This window comes from Chaetura pelagica, unplaced genomic scaffold (assembly GCF_000747805.2).
Source record: "Chaetura pelagica isolate M959 unplaced genomic scaffold, ChaPel_1.0 scaffold10, whole genome shotgun sequence".
Taxonomy (NCBI): Eukaryota; Metazoa; Chordata; class Aves; order Apodiformes; family Apodidae; genus Chaetura; species Chaetura pelagica.
In genome coordinates, this window is record NW_009952263.1 from 6,389,742 (window position 1) to 6,413,157 (window position 23,416).

At 35.6% G+C, this 23,416-nt stretch overlaps 1 protein-coding gene across 1 annotated transcript in view; it reads left to right on the forward strand.

The window, feature by feature from the left end:
• The window catches only part of ZNF385D (zinc finger protein 385D), a 133,954-nt gene that overhangs the window by 27,401 nt on the left and 83,137 nt on the right, over positions 1 to 23,416 (forward strand). Inside the window, exon 4 of the mRNA XM_010007625.1 lies at positions 18,732 to 18,842. Coding sequence (XP_010005927.1) covers positions 18,732 to 18,842 — 111 coding nt within the window. The remainder of the gene's footprint in view (positions 1 to 18,731; positions 18,843 to 23,416) is intronic.

Below are 23,416 nucleotides of genomic sequence, written 5' to 3' on the forward strand. Positions count from 1 at the left end.
TTAAACACTGTGGGAGGTATGTTATAGCCAATTATTTCTAGGTAACACTTCACTGCTATAGTAGCATTGCTAAATTAAATTTCTTCTATTGTCACTTGAATTTGGTTATAAACTATGCCTGATTTATGAAAAAAAATATTTTTAAAAAAAGCAACAAAGAAAACAAACAAAAAAACCACAAACAAAATAAAATTTAAAAAAAAAAAAAAAGGAAGAAGAAATAGCAAAAGCATCACCAGAAATAAATGCAAAATACCTTGAAACAGGTATTTTTATATGTGGCTGTGAAGAAGCTGTGTTATTTTGTGTGAATACTGTATTTCTGTAAGATTACCTGTTTGGTATTATTCTGCTTCAATGATGAAATCAAGCAAGGTTTCAGGGGAAGAATACATATTGAAGAAAACAATGAAGGATATACACCTTATCTCTGGGAAGAATATTAAGTCTCCTTATAGAAAAAAATATTAGCTTCTCACCAGAAAATATTTATGTTCTTGTTGCCATCGCAGTTAACAAGCTTATGTTTTGCAGGCTAGATCCTAAGAGAAAAAGAATATTAAAGCAATTAAAAATTCCTGCTTAGAGAGTGAGAGTGAACAGAGAGTGAATACTTAGACATGTTGACTGGGAAATTGTAGGAGGAAGGCTCTTGTCTCCTGGCTGAGGTTTAGATGTTTCTTCCAAACAGGTAACTGTGTTCACCAAGTGCCAAGTTAAATTTAAAAGACAAATCTATCTAGGCTTAGGCCTTCTCTTTACTTGTTGGTTGTATCTTTTTGGAAAAAAGGTGTCCTTCTGTCTGTGAGGAACTTTTTGAGGCCCCTTCATCTGCTTCTGTCATGGACACCCTAAAGCACTTTCTAGAGATGGTCAGTTTACATAGGTGTTGTGTAACAGCAGTTGCAAGCAATGAGATCCAATTTGTTTGGTTGGGCTTTTGGCACCCACCCAGAGAAAAGAGCAAAACGAGGTGCTCTTCACCTTAGAGATGTATTTATGGAGACAGGTAATTGCAACTGTCCCCAGGGAATGAGTGAGAATTGGGGTTGTTGCAGCAGGTCTGAGGTGGAGCGAGCTGTAGAAAACGGGAGTTTTGATGCCTGTGAAAGTTGCTGCCAAAGAGACTGGGGGCATAAGCGACATGCATACCTTATCCTTGTGCCACTTCATTGCTCGTTGACACATATTTTGTGGAAATACTTTGTAGGCCACTTTGCAAAGAGGCAAACTTATAGAAACAAGCTTCATAAAAGTAACAGCTTAGCTTCCACAAACTTGAGTTACTGGCCTAACTTAAGGAAGTTGTTTATTCAGCATATTTTTGCTGAATTATGAAATCAGAACTAGTGGAATCTTGCAGCTTTTGCAATTACATCTGTATTTTTGTACCATCATATGATGAACTGTGTTAATTTATTTTGATAAAAGCAGGTTAGATGTAAATAGGTTGGACAGGAAATGGATTGAGAACAGTCCTGAGGAAAAGGACTTGGGGGTGTTGATTGATGAGAGACTCAACATGAGCTGGCTATGTGTGCTTGCAGCCCAGAATGCCAATCATGTTCTGGGCTGCATCAAAAGAGGCATAACCAGAAGGTTGAGAGAGGTGATTCTCCCCTCTGCTCTGCTTGCATGACACTCCACTTGGAGTCCTGTGTCCCGTTCTGGAGCCCCCAACACAGGAAGGACATGGACCTGTTGGAGCGAGTCCAGAGGAGGGCCACAAAGATGTTCAGAGGGCTGAAGCACCTCTCCTATGAAGCAGGCTGAGAGAGGTGGGGTTGTTCAGCCTGGAGAAGAGAAGGCTCTGAGGACACCTTATAGCAGCCTTCCAGTGTTTGAAGGGGGCCTACAGGAAAGCTGGGGAGGGGCTTTGTATAAGGGCTTGTAGTGAGAGGACAAGGGGTAAAGGTTTTAAACCGAAAGAGGGTAGATTTAGGTTAGACATTAGGAAGAAATTCTTCAACATAAGAGTAATAAGCCACTGGGACAGGTTGCCCAGGGAGGTTGTGTATGACCCTCCTGGATGTGTTCAAGGCCAGGTTGCATGGGGCTTTGAGCAATATGGTCTAGTGGGAGGTGTCCCTGCTCATGACAGGGGTGTTAGAACTAGAAGATCTTTAAGGTCCCTTCCAACCCAAACCATTCTGTGAAAATGGCATTCTATTGCAGTATATTATACATATTGTTAGTACCTTAAGATATGTACCTCAAGTAAATATGTTTAAAGTAAATATGTACCTGAAGTAAATATGAAGTAAAAGTACCTGGAGATAATATGTTTAAAAATTAGATGTTTATGGCAACATTTATAGGACCATTAAGCATTTGAAAAGTTTGTACTCTGACTGTTTCTAATGTTGGTTGAAAAGTGGCTTGCAAAATATATAGAAAGGGATAGTGGGTTTTTTTAAGCAGGATGACATAGCAACAAACAAATAATATAAGAAAGAATTACAAAGGCAGCTTCTAGTGTATCAACTGCCTAAAAACTTGCTTTTCACACTAACATGTTACAGAGTCAACACCACCTAGTCCAACTCTTGGAAGCATTCTCCATTATATATAGCATTCAGATAAAGCACCAAAGGATAGAATGTTACATTGCTGTGAATCTGGTACAGACTTCAGGCCCTAAATCTTCAAAGCATTAAGCTTGAATTTGCACATCAAAAGGAAGCACAATGACCTGCTGCCCAGCAGCTTCTGGTGAATCAGCCCAATGTATTAAAGATGGCTAAAAGGTAGAATTCCACTGTGCAGAATGGTCAGTCCAACTTTCTTGCTAACATTGTGTTCATTATGAAAGGCAAATAACCAAGAAATTGAATCGTATTATCATGTAATTGTCTTATTTTCCTTTTGCATTACATAAACAATTGTCTTTAACATGCTTTTTGAAGATATTTTTTCCATTTACTTTTGATTTTAGGTCAATAAATACCCTACCTAGAAAGGAACTTATTTTCCTTTCTATACAATTCAGAACCAAAAGCATATCATTCAGGATGTTTATAAAATCCTAAACAGAGAGCTTACAGTGGGGAAGCCTGCCAGAAACTTCACTATAAGAGCATTACTGGGCCCTGTAATAACATATCTGATGTGCTAGCACAGACAACATCAGAGAAAAGCCAAAAAATGTGGTGGTGTTTATTTTTCTTATATGTATCTGAATATGCTTTGTAATCAGAAGCATTAAAAATATTCTCTTTAAAAAAACCCCACATTTATTTGAATAGAGATGCTATTTGATATTTTTAGTTATATTGCACATGTGCCAGACTGTATAATGGAAATATTGGGCATGTACTTTAACATTTACTGCATTGCAGTCAGTTCCATCCTGACAGTGTTTATCTATTATCTTATTCAGTTTCCTTAAAAGAATTAAGTTATGCATTTCTCTTTGTGCTCTTGAAGCAGCAAGTTCACCAGATCTGTTGTTTTTTGATACTGGGTTTATAGGCTTTTTCTTCTTCTTTCTGCATGCTTATCAACATTTGTAAATCAGTATTTCTTTCTAATGAACTTCTCTTACTCTACTGCTCAAAATTCTACAGTCCAGACACGCAACTCTGAATGTGACTGTATTTTCTTTTGGGAAGTCATGATGGAGTGGGAGGTGATGATAGTCACAATACAGTATGTTAGACTACTTAGTGCTTATTCTTATAGCACTAGAATGGAATTCTTACCAATGTACAACATATTTAATAGCATTATAATTAATTTTCTCAAGGGTCAGGGTCAGTTTTTCCCTCTGTGGTAAAATATGCTAAGTCTTTGTGAGTTAATTAAAAATCTTATCTGTTGATCATCTAGAGTGTGTGCAAAATAGTTGTTCATGTAAGTTCTAAAGTTAGGTGTTTTTTTTATCCCTACCATCTTACTGGATAAGTTGGAAAAAATGTGCAAATATACTAAATGCTGCTTTGCAACTTTAATTGCAAGACATTAAATTGTAATTAGTGTCGATTGTCACATCTATAATATAAACTTAAAATTCATTGCGGCTGACAGGGAATGTACAAAATGTAGGGAATGCATTTATTAGTTAATGAATCTCACTTATATAAATGCCACTAATATTATTCTTACCATTTTTGGTAGTAATATAGCATGTTGTACTTTTATACCATTTTTGGTAAAGGGCTGGGAAGATTAAAATCATCTTAATTCTATGATGTTTACTTGGAATAATGCTGTTATCAGTGATTCAAAGTATTAACTCTAAGCTGGATTTTGTAAGTATAAATTCAGAATGATTAACATTTTTTTTCTCGTGCTGTAAGTAAGGCCTAAGTATTTCAGTATTGGTTTAAAACTACCAGTGACTACTGCCTTTAATGAAGGTAGTATTTTTCAGATGTAACAGTCACCATTTGATTTTGATTCATGCCACAACTCACCCATGTGTGTGTCTGTTCCTAGCAGTGGTTTTGTGGGCAGGAGAAGGGTGTTCTGAGGAGGCTGGGGTGTGTGTTTTTGTTGGTTTGTTGGGAGTTTTTTGTTTTGTTTTCCATAAATAAATGAGACCTCTGAAGCTCTGGTGTTCATTTTAAGATTTATTCTCTACCATTATTTCCTGGTATGTGAAGTGATGGTGTGTAGGTTCACAGGCAAGAAGATAAGGAGAATCTTTTAAAAGACACAAAAGAATTATGCAGTGCATTTTATGTCATAAAGTCAAAAGCGAAAGAGAGCCAATTAAACATTGTGGTAAAGGTTTGGTAGAAACACTTTTAAAACTAATGTGAGTACTGAATGCATAAAATCAGTAATCAAGTTGGGAGTCATGTTGGAAGCAGGGAATGTGCTACATTATCTACAAAGATAACAGTGTTCATTTTTCTTAGTAGCTAATTTAACTTCCAGGTTTTTATTGCCACTTCTGCTCAGTCCTTCCTTTATTAGCTGAAGTCGACATTTCCACAAAAGTTCATCCTTGCTAGTAATAATTTGCTGCCATATAAAATAAGTGACTTAACATAAAAGATTTTACTGATTGCAGTGCCAGTTGGTGCTTTCTTGTTCTCTGTTGAAATGAGCACAACACATTGTCTATTACAGCTGCACAACTACCCTGTGACCGCAGTGTGTTGCAAGTTTTAACGTTATTGCTTCTGTATGTATTTTTCCCCCATAAATTATTCTTTGCAGAAGAATGTTAATTAGTAACTGATAGATATAAAGATTGCTAGGGACAGCCCATTAATTCCATCTACCTTAATGGCACTCAGATCTTAGCTTGCAGTACAGCTGTATTCAGACTGGATTATAAATGTAATTTTTTGCATCATTAACTACTCTGATTAATCTTAGACAGAAAAAGCATAATTATAGAAACACAGAACTTGCAATGTGCCAGTTTAAAGTTGTAGCTTTGCTCTTTTATATTTATCTCATTGTAAACAACATAGATTTTTGAAAATTCAGACTGCAAATCAGTTTTTCCCCCTTTCTTAAAAATTACCTCATGCCTTGTAGTAATTTATCATTTCTGTATTTACTTCACTTTTTTTTTTTTAAATTTTATTTTGCTTGCAGTATGTAAGAGACCTTTCATAACATGATTTCCTTTTGACTGGTGCAATTAGTGGATATTTGCATAGTAATTGACCACGATTAGCAAAGTGTTCATTCTGCTTGAAGGGTATTAAGGAAAGTGCATGTAGTCTGTGTCTGATTTCTGTGGAAGCTCCAAAGAGGAGAAACTTACTGCCAGAAGATGTCATCATGATTTTCACATTATAGTTGTCATGAATGCCCTGGTTAGAAGTCTGACAAAAAAGTCACTCTTTTGGGCCAAACTGGAGTACAAATTCAGGTACCAGCCTCAGACAGGACTAAATTTGATGAGGTGCTCGTCTTCCAGAGAGCAGCCAGGAAATGGTGTGTTCTACTTGAGTTTAATGTTAACAGTTAGGAAACCTGACCTGCCTGGTATCATAAAAGCTTTTGCCACATTGGGTTTTTTTGGCTTCATTTGTTTTGATCGGTAAAAGGCCTTGGAACCCTACATTGGTCGTGTGCCTTTTATTGTCTTATCACTATAAAACTGATGTGACAAATCCCCAACCTGATAAGTGCATAATGCTACTGAAAGTGTGAAACATCCAGTTGCAGTTAATAATGAGAAAGACAAGAAGTTACAGAAAGAAAAATAATTTACACTGCTAATACCATTTCAGTAATCATAACTCTGACAATAAGCACTTACATGAATGATGGTATTTCAGAAATGCTCTTGGTGAACAGTTAATGGATGGCTCTCAAGAATATACTGGATTTTTTGCGATCAGTTAACGCTGCTTCATGCTGCAAATGTGCTGTTTGACTCCTCATATAGAGTGTGAACTGAAGATTTTTTAGAGACTGAAAGAAGAAAAACTTTCTAAATATTCATTAAATTTGGTGACTGCACAAATGTCTTTAAAAAAAATTAAAATTCTCATGTGTGGAAGGGTCTGAGCAGATACAAGTCCATTTCCATGTAATGGACTACCCTGTTGTTTCTAAATTATTTTTTTGAGTCTCCTGGCTTCATCTTCCTGCAAGCTGCAGACACAACCATTTCAGAGGCAATCTGCTATGCATATTGCAAGGAGATTACAATAAGTATGGTTTTCTCAGTAATGTTTAAAAGAAACAAGAAAAGAAGCATAGAGGCTTGGAGCCCTGAAGTTTGCAGTTGCTTCACAAAGATTTTTAGTTTTTTTTAGCTGTCTTGTCCCATAACAGAACTGTTTGTGCCTGCAGATACTCCTGAGAGCTGCAAAGGTAAAAGCTGCCCTCCCACTAGGTCAGACTGTCCTTTGAAACAAGAACCGGGTGCCACACTGAGTGTAGTGAGGATTAGGCCAAGGGTGCTGCTCTGAGCTAGTAAGAAAGGATTGGTGGAGGAAGTGGTGATTTCAACTCTACATTTAGGCACAAACCTCCACAGTGACCTTGAACTTTTACTTACTCTCAGTTCCTATCTGTATGATGAAGATTATATTTTCTGTATTTCTAACTGTGTCATAAAGGTTCTGGTAATTAATGATTAATCCTGGCACATGAACTTGTGCAGTTGCCTAAGCATTAAGATCTGAACATAATTGTCAAAGCTGAGATCCAAGGTCACGTCTTGGTTTGAACTTGTTCCATCAAAGGCTGTTACTGCATTGTGGAGTTTCTTTTCTGAAAAGGTACACTAGCAATACAGAAGCCTTGAAGTACTTGACTTACAGGCAGCAAGTAGACAGTTCACAGGCAATACCATTGCCATCTTCACAACCATAGGTACTTGTGTGAGGTACTCCAGACATCAGTTATTTGAATCAATTATTCTTGTGCTGTCCTAATGCTAGGGCATAAGGCTGTGAGTAAGAACAAGTGGATTTGCCAGAAGTTCAGTTTTCATATGTTAACTAACTGTCTGTAAGTGCTCTTTGTAAAGCACTGTAAAATATTCAGATGAGACTTCCTATTGTGTTTAAGGTCATAATATACATTAAAACCTTTTCAACCCATTTAATTCAAGATACTCAATGGCTAGCTAGGATGACTGAATGTTGGGTGATATTGCCCTTCTGCCTGAGGGTTGGCTGAGGAGATGGAAGAACTCTCAAGGCCACTTGTTTGGAATAGTGACTCAGTGTCCCTTCCTTTTTGTCCGAATTCTGTTTCTCACCTGCATGTATGAGTTCATTTGGGGTTGCACAGAGCATCCCTTTGTACAGACTGGACCTGCACCACAGTCCTCACCTGGTCAATAAACCTCTGACTATCTGGTGTGTGTCAGGATCTAAGCATCACCAATGAAGTCAGAGTTGATATGGGATAAGGGCATCCAGTTTGAGTTTGCCTGACCTAAAATAATAGAGATGTCAAAATCAAAATGAAGTATCTTCACACAATCAGAGAATTCAGAAAGAAGTGAACTATGTCCAAGCCAAATCACTAATACAGAAAGGAACCATGTCACAATCTGCCATGACAGTAAAGTGAATGCATTCTCCCTTCTTATATTGTCCTTTCACAACAGAAAAAACCCCAAAATTAGATGAAGTAGTGCCAGAAACTGAAGGCCTCTTGTGCCTCAGATATATTAGTATTTGCTTATGGTAGTAGCAGGAAGGAATGCTGGAAGGAATGTTTCCTTTTATTCTGGTTTGTTCTGCAAAAAGCTCATAAGTCATGGTCAGACTGGTGCTTCCCTGGCAATCCTTTTTTCTAAATTTTAATTTTGACTTATTCAGATAAAACTTCAAAGATTAAATTGCATAGAAAAGTATGCTTTTAACTTTCCATCTTTTTCAAAATTATATAAAAACAAGTTGAGAATTATTTAATGCATCACATTTTAGAGATGGGTAGGAAGGTATTAAGCACTTCAAGTACTGAATGAGCCATAACTATATTTTCCACATATGTTCTGTGCACTCAGGGTTGCACTAATGATTCAGTCACTAAGACAGAAAGGAGACTTGGAATGAACTTCTGTGGCAATCTGTAGAGAATTGCCCTAAAAGTACAGTCACAACGTAGGTCCCTACTGCAGGTAAAAGTGTGGTCTTTTCATCAAAAGGGAATATAATTTTGGGTTTGTACAATGGAGAAAATGTCAGATGTTTCAGCTGGTGGAGAGTTTGGTTAGCAATATAATAATCTCCCTTTGATCTAAATTATTTTTTTCCTGTTTTTTCCTAGTTTCTGCATCCTAAAGAGTCTGAAGCAGAAGAGAGTTATAAATATCTTATTACAATGCAAGCCACATTCTGACCATCCATTCTTCCCATTTTCCTGGGATTTTGCTCAGCTTGGTACCAAATTGTAGTGCTGTTTATGGATATGTAGTGCATACTAAGCATAGCAAGGTTTATTTTCATTATTATATAAGCTCTTGATATAAAGAAAAATTACTGTGTGTTTTTTTTCCATTTTCCAATTCCATGTTTCTCTCTCCTAGCGGAAGTGAGTTTCCTGAACACACAGTCTCAACCTGATTCAAAAGTTCTGGCAGGTTTTAGAGATAATAATGTAATGGAGGAAGTAAGCAGGTTAATGACTTATCCTATGGACCATATGCGCTGTGGGCCAAGCAAAGTTAAAATATTTTTTGCATGCAAGAAGAGAAGTAATGCTCTTAGTGAACTGTATGAGGTTGATGAATATGCTGTGCACATTATTTATCCTCATAGTTATCCACTACCTGTAAGAAGGGTATATTCAGCTGCATGTGAAAACTATTGCACTTCTATTACACTTCAGTTGTCATATGTGAAGAGTCTGGGGAACATTATTTTTCTGTATTGTCTACTAGTGATGAAATAAATTCAAACAAAATTGTCTTGAATCTTAAGATGTGAGACAATATAGTGACAGTTGGTCACATAGATTTATACCTTTGAATTTTCTTAAGAAGGACAGTCAAACATTTCTTCTGAGAGAAGGGAGTGGAGATGATGTTTTATGTGCTTTTTTCAGTGCTGACTAAAAAAAAATAAAATAAAAAGAGAGAAAAATTGCCTGTGGTCAAATAATTATGGCAGAAATGTCTACACTTGCACCTGAAGTGAAATGTGTCTACCAGATTTTGAGGGTGGACAGACGTACATTTAAGAACTGGGAAGAAAAAAATCAATAATTTTCTAATTAGTCTGTTGTAACGGGTTGTCAGAGACCTAGTAGCTAAACAAGCGGAGCAGCTTTGGTAAATATTTCAGCTGAAACGTTGAAATGTTTTTCTCTGAAACAGTTATAAAATTAGAATCTAAAAAATGTGTCTCTCCAAGATTCAACTGCTGTATTTTAGTCTTTATTTAATGAAAATATTTGCTCATTCTTTCACACCCTTGCCAAAACCTTGGATAAAAATATTCTGTGCCTGTAATATTTTTTTTCCTTTCATGTTGCAAGGTGTAGATTAAATGATGTCTTGGAGTCACTTTTTAGTCTCTTACTCTCTGGTGCTACAAGCACAGCTTAAGAATTGTAACTTCACTCAACGTTAAATCTTAATTCACTAAGATGGATTTTGAAATGCATTGATAGAGCATTTTAAGAATTTCTGAAGCATCCCTTGGACTTTTTCAGGTAAGAATGTGCTTTATTAAATGTTCTGATTATACTTCACACCCTAGTTCTTAATAGCTTTTTTTGAGTCACCAAATAAACATGGTAAAAGAGAAGAATTTTTAAAATAAGCTAAAAAAAGCATAACAGCATGACCAGAAGGATACACTGCAGAATTATTTTCCTACTATGTACAATCACTTCTCTGAAAAACATGTAGTAGTTTGCAGAATTTGAACTCTAGTACTTATGAGTGCTTCACTTGTAAGACTGAATCAAGTGCCTCTTCGCCAGTTCTCTGTCTTGCACACATCCTGCCTTTATTGTTGTTATGATTAGAAAGACCCACTATTATTTAATACCAATTATAACATTTGGTCCTGTTTGCTGAGATTCATTCACATAAGAATGGTGCTATTGGGAATTTGTTGTATAACCCTCATTATGCCTGCCAGCCTTTTGTTCTGAGCTCTTTTCTTAAGCACAAAGCATGAAAATGCCCATAGTTTTTAAAAATGTGTTTATTTTCTCATGAGCTCATTTCTTCTTTGTTCTTGGCTGAAGCTGAGAAAACAAATGGCATTTGTGCACCTTTGCTTTTTTTCTTTATTGATATCTTTAGAGAGAGTATAACATTTATCTCTTTTTGCTTTAAGCAATTGTTCTGGGTTTAATCATATTTTTATTGTCTGCCACTGCTCATTTAAGTGAGCAGCTGGAAAGAAGCAATGCACCCCTTCTTTCCACACCACTTTGGTACTGCTTACTAGAAGTGGAGTGAGTAATTCTCCTACTTTCAAGATGATCTGTTTCATGTTAGTCTTTTCCTATGCTGTAACTGCTGTATTGAGCATTGTCTACTGAATAATTGAGCGATATGACAAACATGCCACATTTTGTTGCCTTACATCTTCTCTCCTTTGGGAGAGTTTTTTAGATCTGGTAGAATTGGGGAACAATCATGGTTTTGTAATTTGAAAGATGGTATTACTGCTCTATTTGCTGAAGAAGCTGGAAAACATGTTTTGAATGAGATAGGACTAAAGGAAAAAAAAGGGTCATCCCATTCCAGAAAACCAGTTGATTACCACCCTGGAGAGTCATTCTGAGAGATGCAAGACAAGTCATTTAACCCAAACTTTTTTCAGACAACTTTTTATGGATTTTGAGTCCCACTTGCAGTTGTAAGTCTGTGTAGCACCTTCACATATGAATCTGAAGTCAGAAGCTGTGTGGTGAACATATAAAAGATGATAGTAGAGTACACTTTTATTCTTCATTTCTGAGAAAATACAGTCTTTTATCCAGCAAAGAAGTTTTTAAAATAAGTTAATTATAATTGGGAAGTACTCAGATTCTGCATCTATAAGGACTGTAGGAGACCAAATGTGTAGGCTGAGAATTCCCACTGGGAGCGAGATTTCAGCTTGAGACATTAAATGAGGTCTAGGGCTATTCATGGAACCTCTGGAACAAAACACAACATTGAGCAGTTGCTCACTGACTGAACATTGTCCATCATCTGAACAGAACAGAAACAGAATCTTTCAGGAGAATATATGAACATATGGCAGAAATGTGAATTCATAACAATATTTTTAAAAATTTGCATTTCATGCTTTTAAAGGCTTGGTCTGTCATCTCAATGTTCTTTTAGCAATGTATGTGAATAATGCTGTGTCCTGTATTTAGCATATGTACACATACATACACAGATTTGTTCCAGTTTGACAGTCCCTCACATGTTGTTTAGTGTGTTTGATTAGCACAACCACTGTGTGATTGTTTCTCACTAGCCTTGGCATATGCAAATTCTTGTATTTTGACTGACAACTATTATTAGACAATCAAAGTATAAGGATTTGCATAATCTCTGTGTGGGTACAGTATTTGTGTGCAATACCACTGTGAATGCAAATCCTTTTGCTCTGACCGGTTTCTGTATATTCAAGCAGTTTGCCAGAAATACTCCTGCTGCCTCAGCATCTCATTGCCAAGTAGAAAAATCTACAAGAAAAAAAAAATAACAAAAAGAGAAAGCAAGAGAGAAATACTGAAGTGACATCAGGCAGTTGACTGGACAACTGCTACTCTTAAATAGCTCTATTAAATTTAAAAAAAAAATAAAAAAAAATAAAAAAAAAGAAAAAGAGAAATAGCTACAAGACAATAAACAAGGGTAATAAAATGTTTTCCCTGGAAATTCACTCTGAAGTACTACTCAAGTTGCATAAAGCAGTTATATCATTTGGGAAGTGACTAGTTTTCTTTTTGATAACTACTACTTCTTTAAAGAAAATTGCTTCCAAAAATTCTGCACGTTACTGTAGTTACTACAGATATTTTGTATTATTTATTTTATATTTAACTAGGCTGAGTAATATTTTTCTTCTTTGTACATGAAAGGATCAGGTTGGTTCTACCCTATTTTATTGATAAGAGCAGAAGTGGTAGACACTAAGAAAAGATGTGTTATGCTGAGTTCAATTCACTGCATAATTATTCACCATAATTACTAGGATAAATCTGAATAAATTAGCTGTAAAAGGATAAACCATGCATGGTGGCACATCTAGAACATAGAATTTAACTGTTTGACATCATATTGTTCTACTTACACATCAAACCGAAATACTGCTGAACACATTTTTTTTGTGTTTAATTATGCTTACTAATCTCTTCCCATCATTCCTTTTAAATTGTGTTCTTTCGTTAGTTTATAAGATTTGTATTCACACATTATCAAGATGTTATAAAAGAAAAACCTGGACTGCTAATCCTAACAATGGGGCATATCTCTTATGGAAATATAGAATGTCAAATATACTTAGGATCAAATCATTGAGCTATTGTTGAACTGTTCTGTTTCTGACCTGAACACGAGTATATTAAGAATACATCAGGTAGAGTGTAAGTTGTAGGTCTGACACTTCTGCAGAGTATCAGACCTGCTACATATGCTGCACAGATTATTATTCTTTATCATGCGTAGTTGATAAACACTTTCAAGAGGTTGTAGATGGATATGCACACACATAGGTGAACTGCAGTGTTCGATACTTTGTAGTTCCAATACCTTCTAGAAGTTTTAGGCCTTTTGCAAATGCTTTGCCCAGCTTTAATGTGTTGCTGCATAGGTGCCCAGTACATCCTGGAGGGAAAGCAACTACCACTCAGCTGAACAGTGCCCATAACGTGGGCACTCTATATGGGCAATATAACACTGAATGTCCAGCAGTTCTCCAAAACATCAGAGTTTCTGAGTAGACATGATATGATAATGTAATGTAATGCAATATAATATTATATAATATGATATAACATGCTGCATCTGTACAAATTACTAGCGTTAGTGCCAGGGAAATTATTGTGAATTCTTGATGTTACTGAGATCAGAGAGGAACTGCTAAAATCTCAACTGGAAATAGTAAAATTATGCCCTGAGAGAATTTATTGATCAAAAAGTCCCTCAGTTATAAACAACAATGACTTTACATGATTGAGAAGCTTTCCTATAGCTTTAGTAACAACTGGTCTTCTTGGTTTCTACTAATACATCACAAATAAAATGCAGTAGGCAGTTTTCTATTTGAACTGTGAGGTGTTAAAACCGCATCTGTCATGCAATTTTAGAAATGGTTTTAAGTTCAGTGGTAACTATAAACTGTAGAAGATACAATAATATTTTGTCCTTTTTTTTTGTTTCATAAGGCATTGTGTATGTGGTTGGTACAAAATTTACAGTGTTTCCAATGTTCTTATTAGTTTCAACATTTCTTGAACAATAAGAGAATGAATGAAAGGAGCCCCCACTGTGATATCTTTATTTAGAATCATAGAATAATTTGTTATCAATTTTTTAATTACGATGTTCACATAAGTCTCAGATCACATGTGGAAATACTAGTACCTTGCTTGCAATTATAATAATATTACAGTGTGCTTGTTTGACTTCATTTTTGTACTTGAATATGTTTCTGGAAATGCAGACCTATGGTAAGAAACCGTACTCAGAATATAATTCTTTTAATGTAACTTTCATTGTAACATTGCTTTGTGTTAGCATCTGGATTTTAAGAAGTACTGAGAGGTGTTGGTAGCTGTGTCACTGAATTCCCTTACCTTTGGACTAATGGAAGTCAGTCTTTTGGTGGAAGATTTTTTTGTAAACTACCACTAAAATGTTCTACAGCATTTTTTTCCTGAGAGCTTCAGTGACCTAATGAGATTTTCTGATCTCTTAGAATAGGACCATAGAGATTTAAGTCAATCTTTTGCAGCTGATTGCTTTGGCTCTAAGGTAAAAATATTTTCTTACTTGTTTGTTTTAGGCCTACCATATGTTCTGAACAGGGCCTCTACATTATCTTGATCCTTTGACCTGGATTTTTTGTTTATAGATATTGGTGCAATTCTATTAGTCTACTGCCAACCTCAAGCATTTGAAATGCTTATTTCATGCCCTTTCGTTTCAATACACAATTCAAAATTTAAATTAAAATAACTTTCTTTGTTTTCTATATAATTTTGTTCTTTGAGCATTTATGGATCAAACTTGCATGCTTTCGTTTGCTATTGACTTGTTTTTTTTAACTTAGGCTTACCTCTATCCCTCTGGGATAAGAAGTCACATAAAAAGGAGTAAAAAAAATAATATTTATTTAAAATATGTTGAAATTCAGAAAGATCAATGTGTTTAAATTTCTGTTTCAGCATAAAAAAATTATTAAGAAAAACAACAACAACAAAACCAAACAACACTTAATAATTTTTCATGGAAATTATGGGAAATTTAAATTTCTAAATGACCAAATTTCTGTGTAGGTAAAGTTACCAGCCTAGGTACTGCCTTGTGCAGATAGCAAAATTCAATGAGATGGAGACTAGGCTATAGAAGACCGTGGCTTAAGTTGTTGCTCTGACAAAGTTGAATTTGAAAGAAGCAAGCAAAACCAACTGAGAGCAGGAAGTTGAAAGCTAAGAAAATTAAGTAATAGCCCAGCGTCTGCCATGCTGTTGGTTTAAGCCTGGATTTTGCTAAAGCATGGTAAGGCCCTGAATACCTTGGGAAGGGAGTAGAGTGTTTGATCAAAGTAAATAGTATCATGTTGCCACAAGTTTCTGCTTGACTAGTTAAAACAGACAGTATGATTGCTGTGCATTTTATGCATTGAAAATAAAAAATTAACTGAATGAAATACGAAACCTTTCACATTTATCTTTATTGCCCAAACAGTTACCTTGTGGTTTGCAGTGAGCCTTGGGCAATGAGCTACCTCTAGACTGATCACAAGGAAAAATGTGACACAGCCTGTGTGACATAGTAAGCATTGGTGAGTAGAAAAGCAATAGGTAGAGAACAAGTCAAACACAGGGCAGCTCACTCTCTTTGTGTTGTAATTCACAGTGAAAATGCATTGGCAAGAAGTAAAGGGACATCTTGCAAACCTTGCTGTCGTGCACAACGTTGACAACTGGATCATAATCTTTCATGTGAATTGCAAACCTCTCTGTCCTCTGTGAATGGGAGTAAATTAAGTCAGTTAAATATAAGAAATAAAATAAAAACTCAGCAATTGTGATAAAACACTAGTAATGAGTAAAAAGCAGGTTTTATCAAAGTTTATAATGATAACTCTTATTTTGAAAGCAAATACCTCTTACGTTAGTTGAAATACAATTTATATGTGTAATTAGTAACATTCAGTGAACCTGGAAGTGCTTGGAGATTCTGTTAAGTATCTTACCACTTGCTGATTATCTCAGTTACATGCGATTATTTTCCTCTTTATACTTCCCTTCAATCCTTGTTCTCTATTTTCTGGCAATCAGCATCCTCTCGTTGTTCCTCTGACTCTCAGCAGGACTCCTTTCTATCTTCCAGTGTCTATGAGATCTGAGTGCTTATCATGAAGTACCTAAGTATCCTGTTACCTCTCTCAAACTTCCTGCATGTAACTTCTCAAGGCTTATCTGGTGCTTTTGGATGTTTATTTGAAATGTATGGACTGATGGTGTTTCCCAAATTAAATGTCCAGGCAAAAATAATCATGTGAAATACCACTCCAACATTCTGCCCTAAAAATCATTAGAATCTGGGGCAAAGTTTTAAGTTTAATTCTGCTTTGCAGTATCAAAAAGCAATTGGCAGAGGAGATTCTTACTTTGAAGCAACTTTTCTTAATCAACTTGGAGGCTATCCAGAACACTTCTTCATTTAGAGCCACAAACAAAAGAATCCAGTTCACAATAAGCCATGGACATCTATATCTAGAAGTGTGCATCTTTACAAAGGGAAAGGGAACTGCAGATGGATTTCTGCATAAGGAGATAAACAAGAAAAAAAATCTGTGGAGTGATTAAGAAAGAAACTCCACATTTTTCCAGGAGAGTGAAATAGAATTCAATATAAAATTAACCAGCTATTCTACACATGCATGGTTTTTCTGTTTTGAAAAGTTATTTTTCTCGGTCTCAATATGTGAGCATCGCTTGCCCCAGAAATCCAACGCCATTTAGTGCTAGAATTCTTACTCTGAAGATGGGTAAATCCAATTTAAAAAATTAGTTGTTCCATTCTACGAATCATGGAGGTACCTTTCATATAACCCTTAAAGAGTTTCTTTGTTGGCTTTCTTAACTTTAGGTACTTGTGAGATAATGTGAAAGAGTTTAACATGTTAACACTGAAAGCAAAGCTTATAGTACCTCACAACTCTGATTAATATTAAGACAAACAGTTACACTGAATTGAAGAATGCACAATTTCTTATTACCATGTGCTGAATTATTAATATATCTGAGCTTGAGGTTTCCCTATTTTAGACCTGCAGTCTCCAAACTTCAGCAACAGTGAAATAACATTGATTAAGACGAGCTTATGCTTTAGTTTTGAAAATTACAAGGTACAGGTCTGCTGGTTCTGCTGGCATAAGAATTCACCTCTTGGTTGGTGGATCAGTTCAAAAAAGAAGAGCTGTTACTGTCTGTTTACTTTTATATTTGGTGGTGGTCTTTCTGGTCTGTATAATAGTGTTTTTGGACCATAGGCTTTTTCAAGATCATGTTACTAAGTATAACGAGTGCCCCTAACACATGGTTTGATCACCAGAGAATGTCTTCCACAGCATGCTGGAATGTTTCAGAGCTTCATAGGCTCTGACCTTAGCAATCAGTGTTGTTTTGTGGTTATGTTACAGTGGCATCCTTAGTTTCTAGGTGGAACTGGTGTTCTTTTATGCTGGTGGTTGCAGAAATGTGTGTTACTTCATTTACACATCAAATTGAGAAGTATGTTCAAATTGAGTATGGTTTCCAAACCTTTCTATACAGCTCTGCCATTTTCCTGGTTCTTTTTTTAAACCAATCTAAATGTCTTTTCAACAGACATTAGTTTAATGAACTGTTTCATATCTGACACTGAACAGCTGCCAGGTGATGCAAAATTTCTGTAGTGATCTGCTCTGGATTCACTGCCATAGGGGCCATGACTGTCTACTGTTACAGCTTCCATGAATAATTGATTACTCTGAGGAAAAGCTCTGATTCTTTATTTATCAAATAACCCTTTGCTAACAGACTTTAAAAAAGTGAATAATGGGGATACGAACATAGGAAAAAAGTGTATTTTTCTCAAGACACATACAAATTATGCTGTGTGAATACTGGTTATCATCGGAGTTAGACAATTAGCTGTATTTGTGTCCCCAGAATCTGTGAATTTTTAACAATGCAATTTAAAGGTAGAAACTGTCAGTGGCTTTACCAAGTTGCCATAAAGTTATTACTAGATTTCAAAAATAGTCATCAAATGGTTCTTGTGAAGAAAAGATTTTTTATTTTTTTTTTAATCAATGAATTTGGGGAAGTTTATTTCAATGTTACATGTAAAAAAGTCTGTTCAGTAGATTTTGTGAAGGTCTCCACCAAAATATTATATTTTCTTATGGACCCTGACTTGCAGACATTGGCAGATCAGTTTGTGGTAGAGGTTAGTTCAGAAGACTCCTTTTCATGATGCTTAAAATTCATCCTTAAAGTATGTTTTATGCAAAATAGTTTATTCTAAATGGCTGTGAAAAAAAAAAAAAAATCTTTGAAGGATTTTGATTTTTCATGGTTTGTGTAGCAGTTGTTTTATGGAAAAGATTGATTAACTGGTTCCTGGTAATTTTTTTTTTCTTCATAATACGGAGCTATTGTGTGTTATTGTGGAATTATTTGTATATAATACTAATATTTCCATTGATGCTTAGCTTAGTAATTTTATTCAAAATATTCTTGTTTAATTTCTTGAACTAGCTTTTCTATTATGTAAGAAAGATAAGTTGGTGTTTTGATACTTGTTCAACATTCAAATACTTGCTTTGAACTTGTTCAATATTTATAGCTTTTAGGTTTCTTCAGTGAAAGGAGATTGGTGCATATGGAATTGCACTAAGGATAAGTATTTCAAGTTAGCTAATGACATTTTTCTTTGTTCCTTTCTGTATAACCTCTGTAAAATTGCACAAAGAACAAATATTCATTTTTAAAGAAAAATAATCGTTTTCTCTAGTGTGGAGTATGATATGGCATGATGCATAATCTGTTTTGAGACTATAGATAACATAACACACAGTGGAACAGCAAAAGCTTTTATTTTTCTTTTTTCTCTCTCTTCACAGATGGACCCAATTCAAAAAGCTGTAATAAATCATACATTTGGGGTTCCTCTTCCTCATCGAAGAAAGCAAATCATATCATGCAATATTTGCCAGCTGAGATTTAATTCTGATGTAAGTTGATAATTTTGTATCAGATTAGAAATATGTACTTATTTTCTAGGATGTGCCATAATTTGCATAAATTGAACCTAAATGAAACACTGTGATTTCAGTTTGTGGCTCAGGAGATGAAAAGGCTGTCGGATGCTTCAAATAAACACAATTATTTGGTAGTGTTTATACACCCAGCCAGATTTTCCCTGTGGATATATCCCTGCAAGCTCATCAACTTCAGTTGTGCTGCACAGAGTGTAAATAGGAAAATGGATTGATCCATTACTGCTAATAAGGCTGAAATATTTGCTGGGTCCTAATTCTTCTACCAGTCCTGATTATCTTTGCCTTCCTTTTCACCCTACAACTGTTAGAAATTATTCAGATATACTTCAAGTCCTTGTGGATCTACCTTGCTTTTTCTATACTTAAAGCAATATCTCTGTCTAGCCAGAATTGTAATTTTAATGTTCCTGTCCTGCCAACACAAACTTAAAAAAAAAAAAAATATTCTTTTTTTGTCAGTTGACTCCCAACTTACTCCTCCAGGAATGAAGTAGAGCAAGCTGAACTGGAGATGGTGTCTGATATACAGAGAAAACCAGTCCCTCATAATCATGCAAGGAAGCTGTTCAGTGGTACTCCTTGCCAAGGAATACCTGTTTTGTCACAGAAAAGCCTCTCAGAATTTAACTCCTTTATTTCTTTCTCCAGGATCATTGTGTGTGCAGAAAAAAACCTGACAGAGTACAATACATTTTCTTCTGGTATTTCAGTCTCTCCAGGAAGTTTTTGACATGGCCATTGCTGGTGGAAATTTACCTTACTCTACCAAATGCTTTCAGTTACTACCTGTTGTTTTTTAGTTCTTCTTAATTTACATATGAAAATGACATATTAAAATGACTTATTCAGTAGCACATACACAACTTTGATTGATACATTGAGTGAAAAATTTTCCAGCTGACAGGAGCTAGGCATTTTCCTGCATATTCCTGCATATGCTCCCATACTGGCCCTTTTCTGATGCTCTTAGAAAGGATTCCAAAAAAGAGAGGAGGAAGAAGCAGTGGCCATTTTCAGTGTCATCTATGGTGTCTAAAAAACTGGCTCCAGAAGAAAACTATTGATTTAGACTGTTCACAGCAAACTCTTAGAAGAAAAGCTGTTAACCAGATATATAGTTGTCCCTAAGTCAAGATTTTCCTCAGGATGGGCAATTAAATGGAAGACACTAATGCTCTTGATCTCCTCCCCCTCCCAACCCAGGTAGAGAAAAGAGAGAGAATAAGGAGAGACACTTTTCAGATTGAAAACTAAACTAGACAGCTTTAATTAACTAATAATAATGATAAAAGAAAATAAGTACAAATATATACAGGAACATGGGCCTAGGGATCAAAGGAGATGGATAGGCAGAGTCCTCCCTGCACACTGGCCATGAAAGGAAGAAGGGAAGAAGAAGAACAAAGGGTTTGATTTCCATGATCCCTGACTTTGTACTGAGTTCTACATAAATATATGCACGGAATACTTTGGTTTGCCAATTTTGGTGTCTGTCTAGTGTGCTGCTCCCTACAGGAGGGTTGTAGATATGACTCTTCTGCTCCTTTAGTGTTCAAAGAAGTAGATGCAATAAGTGATCAAAGTGTCCTTGGTCTCTTAGCAGTATCTATAAGTACTGAACTTTATCAGTCCACTAGCTGGAAAACTTGCTGTGCTACTTTCAGCAAGTTTCAGCTAGTGCTACTTTCAGCCGCTTAAAAGAGAGTTCACTGAAGAAAAGAAATAATAAAAAGAAATCTGATCTCAACCTGGCTCAAACCAGGACACCCTTCACACCTTCAAGTGATAGAGGCTTTATCTCCAATTTGCCAGTGCTGTTCAGTAGAAGGTTGTTGTAACTCTCCCATCTAGCAAAGTAGATCAATATACCACTTATGGAATGGGGAGACTTTCTTGCTGAGTATCTTTCACTTTCCACTTTTAATATTCACCTGATTTTTAAAATAATCCCAGTGCTGCTGATTGATGGGGAGTTTATGATCCAAAAGCCCATTGATTAACCTGGGATGTTATCTCTCCCCTTTTTCCCTACCACACAGAAGAGATTTGTGGATATCTTTATGATGGTCTATTCTCCTTCCAGTGCATATAGTTATTATTGCTGAGGATCACAAAGTGCTCTACTGAGGCTTTTCAAGAAATAATAAGTAGTCAGAGTTCCACTGCACTTTAGAAGTGCTTTTCTGCAATGTGAGGGGAATAGGCAGAGCTATGTTCCACTGTTCCTTGGGTAATTCTGAATTTCCACCAGGTTTTGAAGTAAAAACATGCTAAACTAAAGATTTAATGTTGAGATTTAAAGAAAAGATAGCTTTGAAGAAAAAGAGCTATTAGCTATAGTTTTTTATTATTATATGAATGGCAAGCATACACACGGTATTTTTTTTCCTCTTATTATTATGATAACAGTTTTCATTTACTGAATGAATCTACCTTTCATTTTCATCATATTTTGATGAACATAATTTTAAACTATAACAATAATAAATAGCTTTTCTGTTCAGAAACTTGGGGCTTTGGAGCTGTTCTACCAACATGTCTTTATTTTTAGATGCTGGAGATGGGATTGATCAGAGAGTAATGAATAGAAATTCCATTTACCTGCTGCACAACAGTATTATGAAAATGTTTACAATAAAACTGGTCTGTGAGATTTTTCATTTTTGCAGAGAATACAGAGTTTTCTCCCCTTTGATACAGATTTCTTTCAGAGTAGAAGAGCTTTTTTTCTAGTTACATGGTATCAAAATTACATTTCAAAGAAAAATGAGAAAAGGTAGTACAATAGTCTAAAATCGTTTAGCTTCTTTCTAAAGGAGTTATCTGTAAATCTCATGACACCTGTGTGTTCAGTATTTCTTTTAAAAATAAATCTTTAATACATGGGAATGGAGGAATGAGCAAGTAACCCAAGCGTCTCCATGCTGGGAAAAACCCCATTTGAACAGCAGAGGTGGGTTATGTGGAGTCCATTTCAAGCAGTGAACAATTTACTGGCAAAGGGATTGGGTTTTTGTTTTTATTTTTCTATGAGAAAGATCTAGGTGTAACATTTGCATTCTCATTGTACATCCAATACAAGGCAAGATTTGTAAGTATATGCTTAGCTGCCATTGTGCCAGTTGTCATTTAAATTTTGGCAGGTGCAGAGAGATAGTGCACCAGTCTGGAAGAACTGTAAACACATACTTTGTAGTAAGCATTAAACATCTGCTAAAAGCACCCTGCAAAATGGACTCCAGCTGACTTCAGTAAGACAGCTCATGTGCCTATAGGTAGTTGTAGGAGTAAATTCTCTGCCAAGATGAATGTTCACTAAAAAAAATGAAACTAAACCAAAACAAACAAATATGAAAAACTCTCAAACAACCCCATGGCTTGGTAAGAAAAGATTACTTCTGTCCTAGTTTTTTGATCATGTGTCTTGGCTGTTTGATCTTCTTTTGCCCCCATTTCTAATTTCCTTATTTCATTAAGGTAGTGATAGTATCAATAACAAAGCCAGTTCTTGCAAAGGGGTTTTCTCTTCACTCTCATTTAATGCAGATGGTTGAGTGACAATCCAGCTTGCCTTTATAGAAAAGTTGGGCAGCATGTTTATGTACTCACAGGAAATAATGTTACAGTGTAAAAAGAATTCCATACACGTTAACCAGAAATTATTTCTTGACTTAAATAGCATGTTCTCCTTAAAATCATAAGCTGAATGCTCATCCTGGAGTCCTTATTTGTTGGATTTTTATCCTGTTTTTTTCCATCCCTATAAAGCAAATGTACCACTGAATCCAGATACAGTTCAACTGTATGAAGTTGTCAGGTTTTAAAAAAGTGTTATTCTGGTAAAAGAATAGTGAAAGTTTTTTTGGAGGATGAGATTGTAATATTTCTCCACAGTACTTTACTATGGTTTTACCTTGGATGGGGGAGGAAGCAGGACCAGAGGTCTTCTATCCTGTTTAGGTTATGCTTGGTTTCTAAAACAATTATTAAAGTATCAATTTGTAAGCACCCAGGAGATAATAAGGTGATAAGAAACAGCCAACATGAATTTGTCAAGAATAAATCATGTCAAACCAATCTAATTTTCTCCTTTGACAGGGTAATTGGTCTAATGGATAATAGAGAATAAATAGATGTGTTATTTTTTGGCTTTAATACGGGTTGATACAGTCCTATGTGACAATCATTTAAAGTAAGTAGGGGAATATGGTCCAGGTGAAATAGTTAAAAGTTGGTTGCAAAACAAATTGAAAAAATATACTGAGGGTAGTTGCTGATGGTTTCTTGTCAAAACAAAACATCACTACAAGTCAGGATATGTAGGAGTCTGTTCCAGGTTTGCTGCTATTGTGAATTTTCATTAGCAATGTGCCTGACAGAATAGGTATTACATACCCTGGATTTGTAGATGACATCTAGATGGAGGGTGGCAGGCACTTGATTGGAAGGAGGCAAACTCAGGATTGCAGTCCAAAATTATCCTTACCAGTTGGAGAAAATAGTCTAGAATTCCAGCATGTGCAATA